Source organism: Heloderma suspectum, chromosome 2 (genome assembly GCF_057233095.1).
Source record: "Heloderma suspectum isolate Gila_16-S chromosome 2, 16-S_ref, whole genome shotgun sequence".
Lineage (NCBI taxonomy): Eukaryota > Metazoa > Chordata > Lepidosauria > Squamata > Helodermatidae > Heloderma > Heloderma suspectum.
In genome coordinates, this window is record NC_139459.1 from 366,240,796 (window position 1) to 366,258,608 (window position 17,813).

General features: G+C 47.3%; 1 protein-coding gene across 4 annotated transcripts; it reads right to left on the bottom strand.

The window, feature by feature from the left end:
* Positions 1-651: 651 nt before the first annotated feature.
* On the bottom strand, positions 652-12,849 carry LOC146355883 (uncharacterized). 4 transcript variants are annotated; one of them, XM_084831034.1, is made up of 5 exons: positions 12,755-12,849; positions 9,987-10,328; positions 7,682-8,367; positions 5,852-5,945; positions 652-1,594 (listed from the first exon to the last, which is right to left on the bottom strand). In XM_084831034.1, exons 2-5 carry the CDS (start codon positions 10,261-10,263, stop codon positions 1,521-1,523), a joined length of 1,131 nt encoding a protein of 376 aa, XP_084687160.1. In that variant the 5' UTR covers positions 10,264-10,328; positions 12,755-12,849; the 3' UTR covers positions 652-1,520. The 4 variants fall into 4 exon arrangements, with proteins under 4 accessions (XP_084687160.1, XP_084687159.1, XP_084687158.1 ...); XM_084831033.1 differs by lacking the exon at positions 652-1,594 and adding an exon at positions 2,004-4,045; XM_084831032.1 differs by lacking the exon at positions 652-1,594 and adding an exon at positions 2,004-4,045 and having other exon boundaries at positions 12,751-12,839.
* Positions 12,850-17,813: the final 4,964 nt, after the last annotated feature.

Below are 17,813 nucleotides of genomic sequence, written 5' to 3' on the forward strand. Positions count from 1 at the left end.
AACCACATTTTCATTCACCACAACCCCAAGATCTCTTTCCTGGTCAGTCACTCACAGCTAGCTCAGATCCCATCAGGCTATACTTAAAGTTGGGATTTTTTGCCCCAATGTGCATCACTTTACACTTGCTTACCTTGAACCGCATTTGCCATTTACATGCCCATTCTCCCAGTTTGGAGCGATCCTTTTGGAGCTCTTCACAATCCCTTTTTGTTTTAACCACTCTAAATAATTTGGTGTCATCGGCAAACTTGGCCACTTCACTGCTCACTCCTAATTTCAGATCATTTATGAACAGGTTGAAAAGCTTTGGTCCAAATACAGATCCCTGTGGGACCCCACTATTTACTTCCCTCCTTTGGGAGAATTTACCATTTATTCCTACTCTCTGCTTGCTGCTCTTTAACCAGTTACTGATCCATAAGAGGACCTGTCCTCTGATTCCATGATTCTTATTCTAAGTTTGCTCAGGAGTCTTTGGTGAGGGACTGTCAAAAGCCTCTTGGAAGTCCAAGTAAACAACGTCTATCGGATCACCCCATCTACATGTTTATTGGCACTCTCAAAGAACTCTAAGAGGTTAGTGAGACAGGACTTACCTTTGTGGAAGCTGTGTTGCAGTGGGACATGCTCCTCAGGATGCCAGCCATGCCCTTGTATAGGATATTCCATTCCACCTCTACTCTGATGTCCCCCACCCTGAACAGTTTGTCATCCTTTCATGGCCACTGGGCATGCTCAGTCCTCATTGGGTTGTTTGGTGTGGTTCCCCCCCCACACACACACACACCATTTTTTTGTACTTCTGCAAGCTTTGTGGTTCTGCAGAGCCAGCAGATACCTCTTTCCTGTACGTGGGTGGTGACGTTTTGGCCACATAAGGCTCGACACTCGGAGAAGCCTTTGCCACAGTCCAAAGATTTACACGGTCTCTCTCTCTCATGTGCATATTTTCATGTCTCAGAAAGCCAGAGCGATCACCTCTCACTCTGTGATTGTTTGTAGTTTCTCACCTGTGTGTACTGCTTTATGACTTTTAAGCTAAGAACTCTTCCCAAACCTTATTCTATACTCTATTATATACTCATCATTTCTCTCAAGCATGGGCCCTCCTTGAAATCAGGTTTGTTTTCTGAGCAAAGCTTTTGCTGCCCTACGAACAACCATATTGTTTCTTTCCATTATGGGTTCTATGTATAATGAAGTGTGACCTCTTGTGGAAAAGTTCCTCACAATATGAGCATTTATATAGTTTTTCTTCCATTTTATTTTTTCTGATTCTTAAGGGAGTCAACACTCTAAGTCAACTTTCCTCACAGTTTGTACCTTCTTTTTTTTGTCTTATACTTGCAAATTTCACTTTGGGAGGTGCTTTCATGTAAGCCTCTGCTATCTATAATTACAAAAAGGATGTGTGGTTCATTGTGGTGATAGTGGTTAGTGTTAGACTGCAGCTCAGAAGATCCGGGTTCTAGTCCCCATTCTGCCATGAAGCTCGCTGGGTGTCTTTGGGCTGACTCTCAGCCTAACCTAACTTGCAGGGTTCTTGTGAGGATGAAATGGAGAGGAGGACTTTGTAAGCTGCCTTTCGTTCCTTACAAGAGAAAAAAAAGGCAGGATATAAATGTAATAAATAATAATAAAGATCAGTGCAATAGCACTATGACTGTGAAACCTAGACACCTGAACTTGGCATGCATGCTAAGGAGACCCAATGGGTATGCACCTTAGGGTTTTTTTTAATGTATTAATTTTAATGAATTTAAATGTATGAGTCATTGCAGCCTGCAGTACCATCTTTAGTCAACAGGTGCATAGCTTTGCAGTGAATATAGTTTGAAGCCAGGGGGCAATAGTCCATGGCTGCCCGCTCCCCGCCTCCGTGGGGCAGCTCCCTGTCATGAATCTGGCCTCTGCCGAGTGTTTAGGAAGCCTTTGGCTGCCAGTTAACTACCAAGCAGCTGATTTATATACTACAGATGTAGTACTGCCTCAGGTCGGATTCTATTTTGGTTTTGTACTAACAAGAATTAGTAAGGGGAAAAAATCTTTAAATCCGTTTTTATTAAATAATACACATATTCTCAAAAAATGACATTAATATACAACCATGTAGGCTAAATCAATAATTCCGTAGCAATAAAAATGCATAAGATCCCCAGATCGTAATAATTTAAAAGGAGACAGTATTTCCTAATTTCAGATTTCAAATCTTTTAAGAGGAGATCTAACCTTTGATCTAACCATCATGTTTCTTAGAGAGCAATCCTACGTCCACTAGACACTGTCAAGACAGCCATAGGATTTTTCGGTTTCTGGGAACCTAGGTTGTCTGACCTCGGTTCCCAGAAACCACGCTGCCCAGCCCCTTGTAGCCGGTGCAGTTCTTTCTGAGCCACTGCTGTCTCCCTGCTTGTAAACAGAGCGTGGAGAGGGCGAAAAGGGGGCAGTCCCGGGGGCGAGGAGAGGAGGAGACCACAGAAGCCACTTTAGACAGCTTCCTATTGGGTCTCTGGGTCCCTTCCCTCCCCAAAGCCATGGCTAGATGTGTGAAAACATGTGTCTAGCCACAAATGCAGGGTGGCTGGATCATGGAGGAGAGGATCCTCTCGGTGGTCTATCCACCCTGCACTGGACAGGCATGAGCTTCTGAGTTTGGAGGCTGACATTTATCTTGACAGGATTACGCCCTCACTCAGTTCTGAATAGACTGTTCAGCTAACAGCTTGGTGAGATTCTGGATGGTAAAGAAGCTGATATACCCACAACATCAGAGCATATTTATATGCTTTTGTACAACACTTCACTGTTCGCTATCCCATAATTTGACTCAGTCTGAACTCCTTAAAAATGCCAATGAGTTTAAAAAATACAAAAAGAACTAAAGTTATATATGTTTCAGGCTAGACAAGAATGATTCCGAATCATATAGTTGAGAAAAAAACTCCCAGCTCAAAATGTACTACTTAACCCCAAAAGATGCAATCACAGTTTTAGGGCAGGGGGGAGGAGTCCTACAACTCCCCTGGTTGTGACATACTGGGAGTTGTAGGACTTTTCCCTGTCTAAACATGCATAGGATTGCGCCCTAAATATATAAACCTTTCTAAACATTGCTGTATCTGGAGTTTTACACTTTATACAACATTTATTGTCCATTAATTATGAAGCATTAACTAACTAACCCTGAGTAATAAAGTAACCCAACACACTTCAGATAAACATTGCTACCGAACACTAAGTTTTACAGCACTTCATTCCTAAAGTAACTCTTGATCCTGAGTGATGGGCATTGATTCAACAGCCTTTCTTAGATAATATCCAGACTCTTTTCCAATTAGTTTTTCGTACCAGTTACCTAGAAGCATTGTGGACCTGCTTATGTCTTTGTGTGTCTCCTCTTAAATATAAACACTGTTCTTACTTGTTTGCACCTCCAAATCCTTATTTAGATATCGTTAGGCATTTCCCATTGCTCTTCGCTTGAGATTATATAAAAAGACATCTTCCATGGCTTTGAGAGGTGGGTTAGCGATTTCTCAGTAGCCTTCCCAGCAATACCAACAAAGCTAAAACCAGCTGTATTAAAATAAATAAAAAAATAAAAAAGCCCCCCGCCTCTACGGAGAAAGGGATGGACAGACCTCTCCTTCAGAGGCCACAGGATGCAACCATGGCAGGGTCTGTGCCTAGGGGTGCCAGCAGGCATGGCCTCGCTCAGATGAGGCGGGCTCCGCCTGTCCATCTCTGACAGCTGCATAAGTTTGCCTGAAGGCTTCTCAATATCACACTAAGGGCTACTCCACCCCATGTGAAGCTGAGACCATGCACTAGACTTTCTCTTAAAGTACGGCTTATTCTCCTGTCATCCCTGGCTGGATCCGCTGTTGGTGACTTTCTGTTCCTTGCTGGTTTCTAGGGCTCTCCTTTGTTTCTAGGCCCAGAAAATTTTTTCTTTTGGCTCCTTCTAACAATATTCCACTGGCTTCCACTTGCTCTAGCTGAAAAGCCTCTTCCTCATCCTCCTTCACTCGGCCATCACTGACTGGAACAAATGGAGAATTACATGAGCCATCCCATATATATCAGTGTGGCATTTTATTAGGACATGGGGCCCTGCAACAAAACATTGCCACGTGCAATACTTCGGTTCAGGGTTCCAGTCACTCCATTTCATCCCCCCTACCCAATAGTCAGCCAGCATTCTGGGTCCACTGAGCATGCTCAGTTCTCACTGACTGACTTTTCTTCCTCCATTTTGGGAGTTTAGGGGTGGTGGTGGGCACAATTGTGCCCAATCCCACATACACTGAAATTGTTAATTTCTCCATTGATAGGCAGCTCTCTCTGTCATTCCTGGGGAAATTTTAGAATAGCTTCTCAGTGCAAACCAGGAAATGACTTATCCAGACAATGAGATTGTCATTTCTTCCCTTTTTCAAAATCTGTGTTTCCTCCTCCCTCTTCCTTTTCCAGACACTCCATGTCACTCCCCCTCCCACCCAGTTGTCAGTTATGTCCTCTCACACACTCAACACTCTGAACCGCTCAGTTATTATCAGCTATTCAGAGAAGGGTTTGACCACATAGGGTTCCCCCTTAAAGATTTATTGGGTATCTGCAAACCTTGGGGTTACCCCAAACCTGCTGAGACCTCTCTGGTGTGTGGATGCTGTTTGGACCCCAGGTCCATCAGCTGTGTTGCAAGAGCAGCTGTAGCAGGCTCTTCATGGCTTCACAATTTCCCTCACACATATACATAGCAGAAACTGAATGCTGTGTTCGACCATCATAATTTCCCTTCCTCATACCGCAAGTGGGCTGGCTACCTATTTTTTTAAAATGAAATGATGCATGTGTCACTTCATTTGCATAAAACAGAAGAGAAAAAGTTATCAGGTGCCTGACAATTTTTATTTTATTCTGCCCTTGTGTAGAATTTAAAAAAAACACAATCCAGGCACCTGATAACTTTTTCTCTTCTGTTTTGTGACACAGAAGTGACTTCCCCTCTTGCTGTATCTTTGTGACTTTATCGGCATACCCATCTATCTTTTGTCTTTTCACATGTATCTAAAAATGAAAGTTGCAAATCTGCCTTTTCAGGATCAGTGGGGAGAAGCGTGATTGGTATAAGGGATGATTCAGAAAATCTGGATAACCTCAGAAAAGGCACAGATGCATACAGCCAATGTGTTAAGAACATAAGAAGATCCATGCTGGATCAGACCAAAGATCCATCTAGTCCAGTATCCTGCTTCCCTCAGAAGCCAACCAGATGCACACGGGAAGCCCACAGGCAGCACATGAAGGAAATCACCTCTCCCATTGTCGCTCTCCAGCAACTGGGATACAGAGGGGTAGCACCTCTGAATATGGAGGTTCCACTAAACCATCATAGCTGATAGTGGCTAATACCCTGCTCTATGGCTTTGTCTAATCTCCTTTAAAAGTCATCTGACAGCCAGCGGGGTGTGGTGGTTAGAGTGTTGGACTGGGACTCGAGAGATCCAGGTTCTATCCCCACTCAGCCACAAAGCTCACTGAGTCACTCTGGCCCAGTCACTGACTCTCAGCCTAAGCTACCTCACAGGGTAGTTGTGATGATAAAAATGGAGAGGAGGAGGTCCATGTATGCTGCCTTCAGCTCTCTGCAAGAGGAACAAAGGTGGGACATCAATTTAATAATAATAAAAAAAATCTAAACCAGTGGCCATAATCACATCTTGCGGCAGGGAGTTCCATAAATCCCTTGCAATGCACGTCCCAAAGGCTCTTCTGAAGCACTCCAGGCTACAGTTTGTGGTAAGTCGAAATCCTTAACATCCAATTCAGGCAGACAAATCTTTACCAAAGACGCTGGCCTGCTCGATCTCCTTGGAGAGCTGCTTCTTCGCCATAACCGAAGGATCCTGCTCTGGGGAGGAGACATCCCCAAAGGCTTCCTAAAATAGCATGGGTGCCTGAATTATTAATTAAATAAATAAATAAACTAAACTACTTACTTGCACAAATACAGAAATTCATAACAGAAAAAAACTCAAAATTAATACAGACCAGAATCAGCACAATAACACTAATAGAAACAAGCACCATAGAAGCATAACCTAAAAACAATATAATATGAAAAGTGTTTCTCCACAATACACAAAAATTTCCCTCCCACCCCACCTAACCAGCCCCCAAACCAGCCCCCAACATGTGGAACATAACTAGTGTCCAAACGCCTGGGGAAAGAAGCACATCTTTGCCTGGCGCTGAAAAGATGACAGTGTTGGTGTGAGGCGAGCTTTCTTGGGGAGAGCGCTCCACAACCAAGGGGCTATTACACCACCCCCAAAGCTTCGTCTGGAGGGGGCACACATGGAAGGGCCTTTGAATCAAGCTCAGGGACAGGGGGAGGTGGTTCTTGAGGTATTGAGGGTTGTGAGTCATGTAGGGCTTTCTATATTAAAGCCAGCGCTTTGAATTTGGCGTGGAAACAAACTGGCAACCAGTGCAAGTGAGCCAAGACCGGACTTAGATGTTCCCATTGCCTAGGCAAGAGGGCAGACATTATTTACGTCTGGACATTGGGAGGTTTGGGATTCTGAGGCTCCTTTCAGATGAAGAACAAACAAACTCAGTTTTAAAACTCTGTACTCAGCCTGAATTCATTTCCATTATTTGGAGGGAAGAGGGTGCTTCTAGATACACAGCTCCTAGTGTTATTAATCAAAAGACCATGTCTCTTCCTCCTTAACAGGTTTTTTGTGTGGAAAGAAAACAACTGAAGAAGCAGTGGGAAAATATGGGACAGCTCCAAGATGAGGATGACAGGTGCTTCCAGACAGAGGGGTCCTAGAGCTAGCCATAAGGAGCCATTGTGCAGCTATTCCATCTTTTTCTTTCTGAAAGAATTTTCCATATCAAGAAAAAAATGGAGGAAACAACTGGGGAGCCAGTGTGTTGTGGTGGTTAGAGTGTTGGACTGGGACTTGGGAGACCTGCCTTCAGTACCTTAGAGGAAAATGCGGTGGGAAAACACAGGGGATTTCAGAGAGGAAGACAATGTCGTCTTGATCCCCTGTAAAATTCCATGACTGAGGCAGGGTGATGGCGCCATGAATGCCTTGTCTAGAAGCACCTTCAGTCACACAACTCTCCCCCATGAAGAGTTTGTAGTCTGGTAAAGACAAAACCCTTTTGGCGATGGTTTAGGAGGGAGACTTGTGAAAAAAAGCAAAGTGTTCACCTAAAGTCTGGGGGCAGGGGGGAGGGAGTGCCTCCCCCTAGTGCAAACAGGCAACACTCCCCTGTCTTTCACCACTGCCTGTGAGGGCAGCAGATGAGACCACAGCACCAGAGTGCATGGAGACAGTCAACGTGACCTGGTGGCTTGGTCAATTCAGGGATGGATTCTCTAACCACCACCACCACCCCACTCCAGTAAAGGCAATGTTGCTTCCTCTGCAGTCAGAGGTGATGCTAAGTAAAAAATCTGATTGGCTACATAGTAGTGTGATGTCATGATGCTCACTATGTGATCCCTGCTTGTCTAGGATCACAGAATGAGGATGAAGAGAAAATGCTACTGAAGGACAAATAGAGAGGGGAACACATTTCATGTTCCTTACCCCACTTTTCACCCTGAAAATGTCCATGGGTGATAATTCGGCCCAGCCTTAGTTAGCACCCTCACCTTTTGTTTCTGCCTCTCAGGCTCATGTTGGCTCAGGAGGAACTCTTCTGCCAGGGCCACAGCCTGGGCGCAGGCATCTGGGCCACCTTTCCTCACCCAGCTCTGCATTTCCTGGGGTAGGTTGGCCAGGAACTGCTCCAAAACCAGCAGCTCCAGCATCCGTTCCTTGGTGTGCCTCTCTGGCTTCAGCCATAGGCAGCAAAGCTCCTGGAGATGCTTACAAGTCTCTTCGGGCCCTTTGGCCTCCTGGTAAAATAAGTGCCTGAAGTGCTGGCGCCAGAAGTCCAAACTGACCGTTTTCTCATGTGTAATCTTATCCCTCACTTTTACAGAAGTGCCCTGGGCCTCACAGGCTTCTTGGGTGACCAAACCTCCCGCAGGCCGCCAATTGACATCGGCTCCATTCCTGAAGGCCTCCTGTCCATCTGTGTCTTCTCTGGGCAACGGGTGTCTCCATCTTGACTGAGAGGTCTGTGATGCCGCCAAGGACTCTTGCCACTGGGCTTCCCAGAGCCTCTCGTTGGGTTCCTGCTTAATTTGTTGTGAAGCTGCCCCAGTGAGAAACTCCCTGCTGGTCCCTGCTTGGAGAACTTCAGCATCTCTTCTCTGTTCTTCTGTCCTCAGCCCTGGTTCGGGTCCTGCTGGGCCCCACTCCTCTGTTCTTACTGCCAGTTGCAGCTTCCGAGCTGAAAAGGAAATTAATCATCCATCAGTTGCAAAGTGATGTAAATGGACCAGCACTAATCCCTCTCCCTTCCCCTAGCAATATTATTGTATGACTTTTGAAAGCTCCCTCAAAACATCAGCATACTTCGTTGCCACTGTCAGAACAAACCGAGGCCTAAGTTCTTGAAAATGGCAAACGAGGTGGTGGTAAAACTCTCTGGAGCGTACCCCTTGAGACTACAAGTGGGAATACAATGCTGAAGGTTCCTGCATTAAAACGATAACAAAAATTCTCTTCACACCAGTGCCAGCTTCAGGTTTTTTTGGTGGGGGCCTGAATACGATAACCTCAATGAGCGTCCATTCCTGACTGAGCTTGCCTCTTCCTCGCCACTGTCAGCGGTGCCCATTTAATCCACTTCAAAATCAGCTGTTTTGTTACGGCTATATTTCGAGGCTGAGGCAAAATTATTTTGGGGGTAGGGAGAAGAGAATCGGAGTGGTACTTCTGAGATAATTTTTGAATCTGGGGAAATTAAAAATGGCCACCTCCTGTGCCCCTCACTGGGGATGGTTGCCATTATATAGGACAGCATTTGAATTTCTACAGAAAGACACATGGTTTCACAGACAGAGTGGGCAGATGGTTCCTCCAGCAGCTCATTTTATTTGAGAGGCAGCATGCATGATTTCCCCCTTTCACAACAACCTTGTGTGGTAGGTTAGGCTGAGAGAGAGTGGCTGGCCTGAGACCACCTGACGAGCTTCATTGCTGAGCTGGATTTCTCTATCCTAGATGCTCATTAAACATAGATGGTACCAGGGTAGACTGAGTGGAGCAAGCACCATCCCCAGACAAGTAATTCACACCCCACAGCTGCCCACCTGGATCCCCATAGTTGCTTGGAGGAAAAGCATTGTTCACATACAAATTAAAATGGGATTGCAATCCCAAGCATGCTTATTTGAAAGTTAACTCCATTAAAATCAATAAGACCTGCTTTTGAGAAAATCAGTTTACATTGGGAGCATTAGCATGAAATCATTCCCTCTACTTCCAGTGTGGAGTCGGGAGAGCCGGTTCTAGTACCCACTCGGCCATGGAAGCTCACTAGGTGACTCTGGGCCAGTCACAGACTCTCAGCCCAGCCTACCTCACAGGGTTGTTGTTGTGAGGATAAAATGGAGAGGAGGAGGATTATTTATGTCGCCTTGGGTTCCTTAAGGAGGAAAAAAAGGTGGAATATAAATGTAACGAATGTAGCAAATAACCAACCACAGCACCAGCCGTGCACATGAGGGAGCTATCACCAGGCTTGGGGAAACCTTAATGGTTGCAGAACTACAAACAATATTTGGGGGGGGGGGCACCTAAGAGGGAGAACCCTGAAAACAGCCCAATGAAGACTGAGCATGCTCAGTGAAGCACTGAATGTTGGCTGAGTATTGGGGGGACGACGACAGAAAATGCGGGGGAAGACTTGCAACAGAGCAGCTAGAATTCTGAACAGCAGTACTCCACACTGCAACATTTTGTTGCAGGTCCTACTTGTACGGTCTTGTTTCTCTTTCAGAAATCAATGATGTGGGACAGAGCTCCACCCTCAACCCACAGCAGTGCCCGGCCTGCCCTGCTCACATTCATTCCGTTGCCTTCTCTTGGGTCTTGCGGCACCTTCTGGGGGACTCTCCACTTGCTGCCGTTTGCTGGCTCGCCTTCTTGCATGCCTCACAGAATCTGCAGCGAGCCTCCCAAGTCTTTCTTCCTGGCTTTCAGCCGCTCGCCTTTTTGCCTTCCTTGCGGCATCAGCAGCACGCCTTGCGTTTCTCTGTTCCTCGGTTTCCCTGGCCCGGGCCTCACGCTTGCGCTTGGCTTCTGACGTGTACAGTAATTTTCTGGTACGCTTTCTGGGCATATTCTTCCTGACAGCGGCACGGGAGCGGGGCAGGGAGTCCACGAGCGCTGCAGAACTGGCCAAAGCTGAAAGGCAGAAAACAAACACAGCTCAGACATCACACTGAGCCATTTTTAAAGGGACAGTCCAATACGCTTTACTGCAACCCCATATGTGGAATCCGTTAAGGAAGTGAACCTTCCCCCATATTTTATCTCTTTGCTAGGGATATGTTAAAACAATCATGAGAAATACATTGGTCATCTTGATCAGGGGAGAGGATGACAACTGCTTCTTTCTATAACTCTCTCCCAGCTGCTATGGTTTTCCGGACATCCCTTGCTATTTCCTTTCTCTATCCCCTGAATCTGGGATCTTCCTTCCTTGCGTTTTCTCATCCTCTCCTTGCCATCTTTCCATTATAACACCACCACCACCCCCGCCCCGTCCCCACCTACCTTACAATTATTCATTATTTTGGAAAATCCAAAAAGCAAAATTTACCATGGAGGAGTGAGTGCCTAACAGGAAGATGCTTCTATTTTTACATTATCCTCTCAATATACTGGTCCTCATTCCCTCTCTCTCACACACACATGCACCCATGCTAGGAAGACAACTCTGTGCACTTAACCCTTTAGCTCCTAGGGTCTCCAAGAAGCAATCCTTGTCAGCCACTGCCCAAATCGAACAGAGGGATACTTATTTCTTTTGTAATTATACTGCATTTTATTGTAATATAGTGTGATTTTAACTGGCTTATTTTAAAACTGACTGCATTTAAAGTGGTTTTATAATTTATTGATATTGAATGTTACTCTCTTGTACTGTAAGCCTTGGGAAGACTACTATCTTGAAAGTGGCTAAGAAACACATTTAATAACAATAATAATATATTTTTAAATTGGCCTCTTTTTTATTATAAACACTACCCACGAAAAGATAAGACAACATTACCAAACAGCAGCAAGCTGAAAAAGTTCATAAATAAGACTTTTAAACTTCAAAAAGAATAGATGAAAAATAAAATGTAGATAAAAAGACAAACAATATCACAGCAACAGAATTCCAGTAAAATCACAGGATTTGTCTTCTCAGGCTGCAATCCTGTGCACACATTTACTTGGGAGTCAGATCCATTGAAATCAAAGCCAGGACTGCCTGTGATTCTGAGTGTGCATCTACCATTCTGAGCAGGTACTACCCAGAGAAAGTCTGATGGTCTCCAGAAAGATGTAGGAACTCACTATATTTATAACTGAGGTAGCATATAAGAAAGATGGGCTGTAGCAGAGTGGGTATAGGCCAGGGATAGGAAACCTGATGCCCTACAGATGTTTTGGACTATAACTCCCATCAGACTCAGCCACCATCATCAATGGTCAGTGATTATGGGAGTTGTAGTCCAAAACATGTGGAGAGCTCCAGATTGGGGAAGGCTGATTTTGCTACTTTCCTTTCTCTTGCCCCTCAGAAGCCTTCCCCAACTTGGTGCCCTCCAGATGTTTTGGACTACAGCTCCCAGCATTCCTGATAGCATTGGCCATGCTGGCAGGGGCTGATGGGCATGGAAGTTCCAAACATCTGGAGATCTACCCCCTGCCCACATGCCACTCCTCCCCTTCCTTGCCCTCTAGAGTAGACCTGGTGCCCATAGCCCCCAGGAGCGCCCACTACAGCATCCTTCACCGACCTGGTGCCCTCCAGATGTTGTGGATCACACCTCCCAGCATTCTTGACCACATTAGTTATGCTGGCAGGGGCTTCTGGGGGTTGACGTCGAAAAAATCTGGTGGGCACCAAACTGAGGAAGGCTGGGCCCCCAGCTTCCACATCCCTCCTTCCCTTGCCCTGCCTCTTTTCTTCTCCCCCATTTTCATGGGCAGAAAGCAGCACTCCAGATGTTCTTCGACCACAAGTCCCAGCATTCCTGACCCCATTGGCTACGCGGGAGGGGCTTCTGGGAGCTGAAGTCCAAAACTTCGGGAGGGCGCCGGCTTGGCGCAGGCTGTACTATAGAGCCTGCTATACGGCTCACGGGGCCCGGCTGGCGACCCCCGCTCTCAACACTGCTTTGCCCCCAGAACCCGGGCGCCCCGAGCAGCTGTGGCCATTTTAAATCCCCCCACTATGCCTCTGCCCCCCCCGCCAGGTATAGATTACGTCGGGGGCCACAGAGGGTTTATGGAGGGATTAAAATGGCGGGCGCCAGCAGCAGCCCTTGCAGACGAGACCGGCTTTGGGGGCTGCTGCTGCTGCGCCCAGCGGAGGCGGGAAATCGGGGAGCAGCCCAGGTGGGCCGCTGCTGCTGAGGCCCTGCCAGCCTTCGCAGCGCAGGAGGCTCCCTTCTCTTCCTCTTGTGCACCCCGCCGGTTGTGCTGCAGCGTCCCCAAACCTTTTGCCTCTGCCCCCGAGCTCCTCTCTCCGCACTCTCCCTGACTCTCCAGAGGCGGCGGCTTCCCCCTTCCCTCGACTCCCCGACCCCCTCCACAGCCCAGCCCTCCGTACCTACTTCTTCGGTGAGCCCCCTCGCCTATCTGTCTGCAGCTCCTTCCTTCTCCTCGGAGCTGTCGGCGTCGCCAGGCCGAACAAAGGCCCCGCGCTCGCCATCTCCTGGCTATAAATAGAATTTCTCTCCTTGCCGGCCGGGTTGCAAAGACCAGAGGCTGGGAGAAAACTCCCTGACCTGGCGCCCTCCAGATGCTTTGGACGACAGCTCCAGGCATTCCTGACCATTGGCGATACTGGCGGGCTGATTGGGGGGGGCAAATGATTTGATTCGATTGTCCTTGTCCTTCGCTAGTTGGGTTGTAGTCCAAACCATCTGGAGGGCAGCAGGTTGGGGAAGGCTGCCATGGAGTTAGGCTTCTTTCCCAACCTGGTGCTTTCCAGATGGGTGGTTTCCAGATGTTTGCCTTCCAGATATTTTGGCCATCAACTCCCATCGGACCAATCCAGCGTGGCCAATGGTCAGGAATGCTGGGAGTTGTAGTCCAAAACATATGCAGGACACCAGGTTCACTGTTGAGGATTCTTCCCCCAATCCCCACCATATAAAAACCCTGAAACTCTCTGTAACACTCCATGCTTCCGATTAAGTGGGCTATAGTTCACAAAAACTTCTGCCGGAATAAATCTGTTAGCCTTTAAGGAAGGCTTCCACAAGCTGGTGGCCTCCAGATACTTACGACCACAACCAGTGGTGTAGTGGAGGCAGGGCTCGCAAGTGCAGCCCCGGCACTTTTTGATGGGAAAGATTGAAGGCAAAAGGAGAAGGGGACGGCAGAGGATGAGATGGCTAGATAGCATCACCGATGCAATGAATATGAACCTGAGCACGCTCCGGGAGAGAGCGCAGGACAGGAAGGCCTGGCGTGCTCTGGTCCATGGGGTCACGAAGAGTCGGACACGACTGAACGACTGAACAACACCCCCCCCCCCGAATTCTCTGTTCCCTCTAAGCTTAGCTGTGATCCTCACTGTAGCTGTGGGGGGAATGGGCGGGAATATGTTTCAGTGGTGGTGGTATCTTCAGGGCTCCAGATTCAGGCTGCCTTGGAACGATAAATGGCTCCAGGATCAGAAGCAGCAAGCATGACAACCCGACCATGGAAGGAATCGGCACATGCAGGAGAAACTGCAAACTCAATGCTATAGCAGTCTGGAGATGCATGGTGAGAGAGGCCAATGGGTGGTCAAGTAGTGTGGCCATGTGTCCTCTTTTACAGAGGACAGTCTATTTAAAGGTGTCCTCTATTTGAAGGGCTGTCCAGTCCAAGTCTGGTTTCAAGATAAAGGGCCAGAAGAACTGGCATGTCAACAGTTAGCACTTGAAGAACAGACTGAACAGGCAGGCGCACAGGTCACCTGGTGAGATGTACTGTATTTTCATTTAGATTGGAATAATCCTTTCTCAATGTGTATCTACACATATAAATTCACATATGCAAATCTGCGCCCCCTTTTTGGGCAAAGCATTTCCCGTTTGGGGGCAATTCATCAGGGGCCACCCTCGGTCAAAGCCCCCATTAAAATGGAGAATCAGCGGCAGCGCTTCAGGGAGTTCTACCATGAGGCTGAGGGGCCTTGGTGCGTATATGTGCAGCTCCACGGATTGTACCACGCAACGCTGAAACCGGAGCAGCACACAAAAAGCGAGATACTGGACCTACTTGTCCTAGAGCAGTTCCTGAGCATCCTTCCGCAGGAAATGCAGAGCTGAGTCAGGGAGCGCAAGCTGGAAACGTGCTCCGAGGTGGTCTTGGCCGCTGAGAATTTCGCATGGATTCTGGACCTGCCGGTAGGAACGCTTCATATCCATCGTAATAGTCCTGGAATGTGTGGCCTTCCAGATGTTGTGGGGCCCGCACCATGAGGTAAGTTGGCTGGGGGGGATGGGAGTTGCAGTCTGACAACATCTGGAGGGCCATGCATTCCCTACCCTGCTCTGGAGCAGGGGTAGGGAACCTAAGGCTCTTCTGGGGTCCCAATCCAAACCTCGGAGGTGCCCCCAATGGCACAGCCCTTTCCCCCAACCACCAAATGTTTAGTGGCTTCTGACATTTGTGCAGTTTTTCCCCATTCTAAAAGGTTTAAATGCCTCTCCTGAGGTTTATTCACTGGCAGGAAGAGCTTGAAGCTCGAATAATAATATTTATATTAATAATAATATTTATATTAATAAATAATAATATTTATATTAATAATAATAATAATATTTTTATTATTTTGATCCTGCCTGCTTTTGCCATTTGCCCCACCCACCACCGGAATGTGGCCCCCGAGAGCTTCTTTGAAATTGCATTTAGCCTTCGGGGGTGAAAAAGGTCCCCCTCCCCTGTTCTAAAGGGTCCCAACCCACAGTTTGAGAACCTCCGTTTTGGGGCCCGTTGGGGTTGAACGGGGGCTGTTTTCCTTGTTGCAGGGGCTGGTGAACTTCACAGACATCACAGTTCGGCTCATCAAGGAGGAAGGGGCTCTGCTGGACGCAGGCCAAAAAGTTCTCTATCAGGAAGTTATGCAGGAGAACTATGAGAACATGGCTTCCCTCCTGCCCAGGTTCCCCAGCAACTGGTGTACAACCTATTGCCTCGGATATTGGAGGCAGCGTATAACCATCAGGACTAGTAGCCATTAATAGCCTTCCCCTGTTGTCCGGAATGCCTCTCCTCTTCCATAGTAAAGACGTGCATGCAGAAGTACTTGGAATGATTTCCCTAATGCAGGGAAAGTAGAAATGTTTCTCCTACGGCTTAGTTATTGACAGTAAGAGTTTTAAGCTACAGTATGCTGGTATTAAGAACCTAAGAAGAGCCCTGCTGGATCAGACCAAGGGTCCATCTAGTCCAGCATGCTGTTCACACAGTTGTCAACCAGCTGCCCATGGGAAACCCACAAACAGGACATGATAGCAACAGCACCCTCCCACCCATGTTCCCCAGCAAATGGTGTACATATTGCCTCTGATACTGGAGGTAGCACAGAGCCATCAGGACTAGTAGCCATTGATAGCCTTTTCCTCCACGAATTGTCTAACCCCCTTTTAAAGCCACCCAAATTGGTGGCCATCACTACATCTTGTGGTAGTGAATTCCACAGTTTAACTATGCGCTGTGTGAAGAAGCCCTTCCTTTTATCTCTCCTGAATCTTCCACCAATCAGCTTCATGGGATCACCCCACTGGGTTCTAGTATTTTGAGAGAGGGATAAAAATGTCTCCCTATCCATATTCTCCACACATTGCATAATTTTGTAGACCTCTGTCACGTCACCCCTTCCGCTCTTTTTTTCTAAGCTAAATAATCCCAGCTTCCCTCACAGGGGAGATGCCCCAGCCCCTTAATCATTTTAGCTGTCCTTTTTTGCACTTTTTCCATCTCTACAATATCTTTTTTTAGGTGCGTGACCAGAACTGTACACAGCATTCCAAGTGTGGTCACACCATGGATTTCTATAGGGGCAATATGATATTAGCAGTTTTATTCTCAATTCTCTTCCTAATTATGCCTAATATGGAGTTTGCCTTTTTTTACAGCAGCCACACATTGGGTTGATATTCTCATCCAGCTGTCCACCCCCACCCCAAGATCTCTTTCTCTTGGTCAGTCACCGCTAGCTCAGATCCCCTCAGGTTATATTTGAGGTTGGGATTTTTTGCCCCAACATGCATCACTTTACACTTGCTTACACTGAACCACATTTGCTATGTAGATGCCATTTTTAAAAATTGGCTCTACCCCTTTGATCGTTGGCCCTACTAACCACTGGAATGCAGCCCCCCAAGAACTTCTCCAAAATATTATTTGTTTGTTTGTTTAGTACATCTCTATGCCGCCCAATAGGTAAAGCTCTCTGGGCAGTTCACATCCATTAGAGCCATACAATACAACACCGTCAAACAATATATAACTTTTAAAAGTTTGAAACTGCCATATAAAACCAAAGTAAAAACGCAGCAGCAGTGTAGAGATGTAAAAATACAATAATGGATGTTAAAACAACAGAAATGGAAAGACTAAACTGCTTCGGAAAATAAGGTCCTCACCTGGTGTTGAAAAGATCACAGCGGAGGTGCCAGGAGAGCCTTTCTTGGGAGGGTATTTGGCCCTCAGGATGAAAGAGTTGTCCCTCCACCCCAATGCGTCCCCTAGAGTGTCATGGTGGTGGTGTTTGTGGGTTCCTCACAAAGTTTAATGTGCTCCTCTATTATTTCTCCTCATTGCTTTGTCCTTCCTCGCTGCTTAGGATGACCAATTGAATTTGTGCTTTTATTCCACTAGGTAGGAGCGCCATGCAAGAGGTCAGAGAGGAGAACCCTTCTCAGGAGGGTGGGTTACCAGAGGGACACCTTCCAGGGAACATTAACTCAAGGGCCAAGACCTGTGAGGATGGGCACAAGTCAGAGAAGTATCCAGGCAGAAAGTCCCAAAAGAGGAAAGGAGTTCCCTCTCCAGGTAAAGGTGGCCTTATGGCCTTGGATCCAGGTGAAGTACGAAGTTTGGGGGAGGAAGTATCTCAAAGTACAGGAATAGAGCTGATGCCAATGAAAGAAATCTCAGCTGATCAAGTGTAGGAATATTTGTCAATTAATAGGTTAGTTAGGGAGCGACGCTATGGCCCCTAAACAGAATCTGGGGCAGCCATGGGATATTTCAGCTTCCTGGGTCAGGGACAGCACTGTAACCTCGGACCCAGGAGTCCAAGCTCCCCATCTTCCCCCCTCAGCCAGTGCGGAGAGAACGACATCTGCTGCCTCTCGGAGGTCGGAGAGGAGGGAGAGGGGGCGTGCCAGTGGGTGGGGAGGGGACTGGGGAGGCTGGCTTATGCTGTATCCAGAGGCCTCCCCAGCCTCCTACTGTCCTCTTCCCCAATGCCTCAGCTAGTAGGGCGAAAACACCCCTCTAGCTAAAATGCAGAGCGGGGGGAGTGCAGCGGCAAGGACGGCCTCCATCACTCCTCCCACTCTGCATTGAATGGCTGTAAGCCTCCAAGTTAAGAGGCTTACAGCCATCCCCATGGAATTGCACCCTCCACTGGTTAATTAGTCAGTTAAGGCTGCAGTGCTTTGGTCC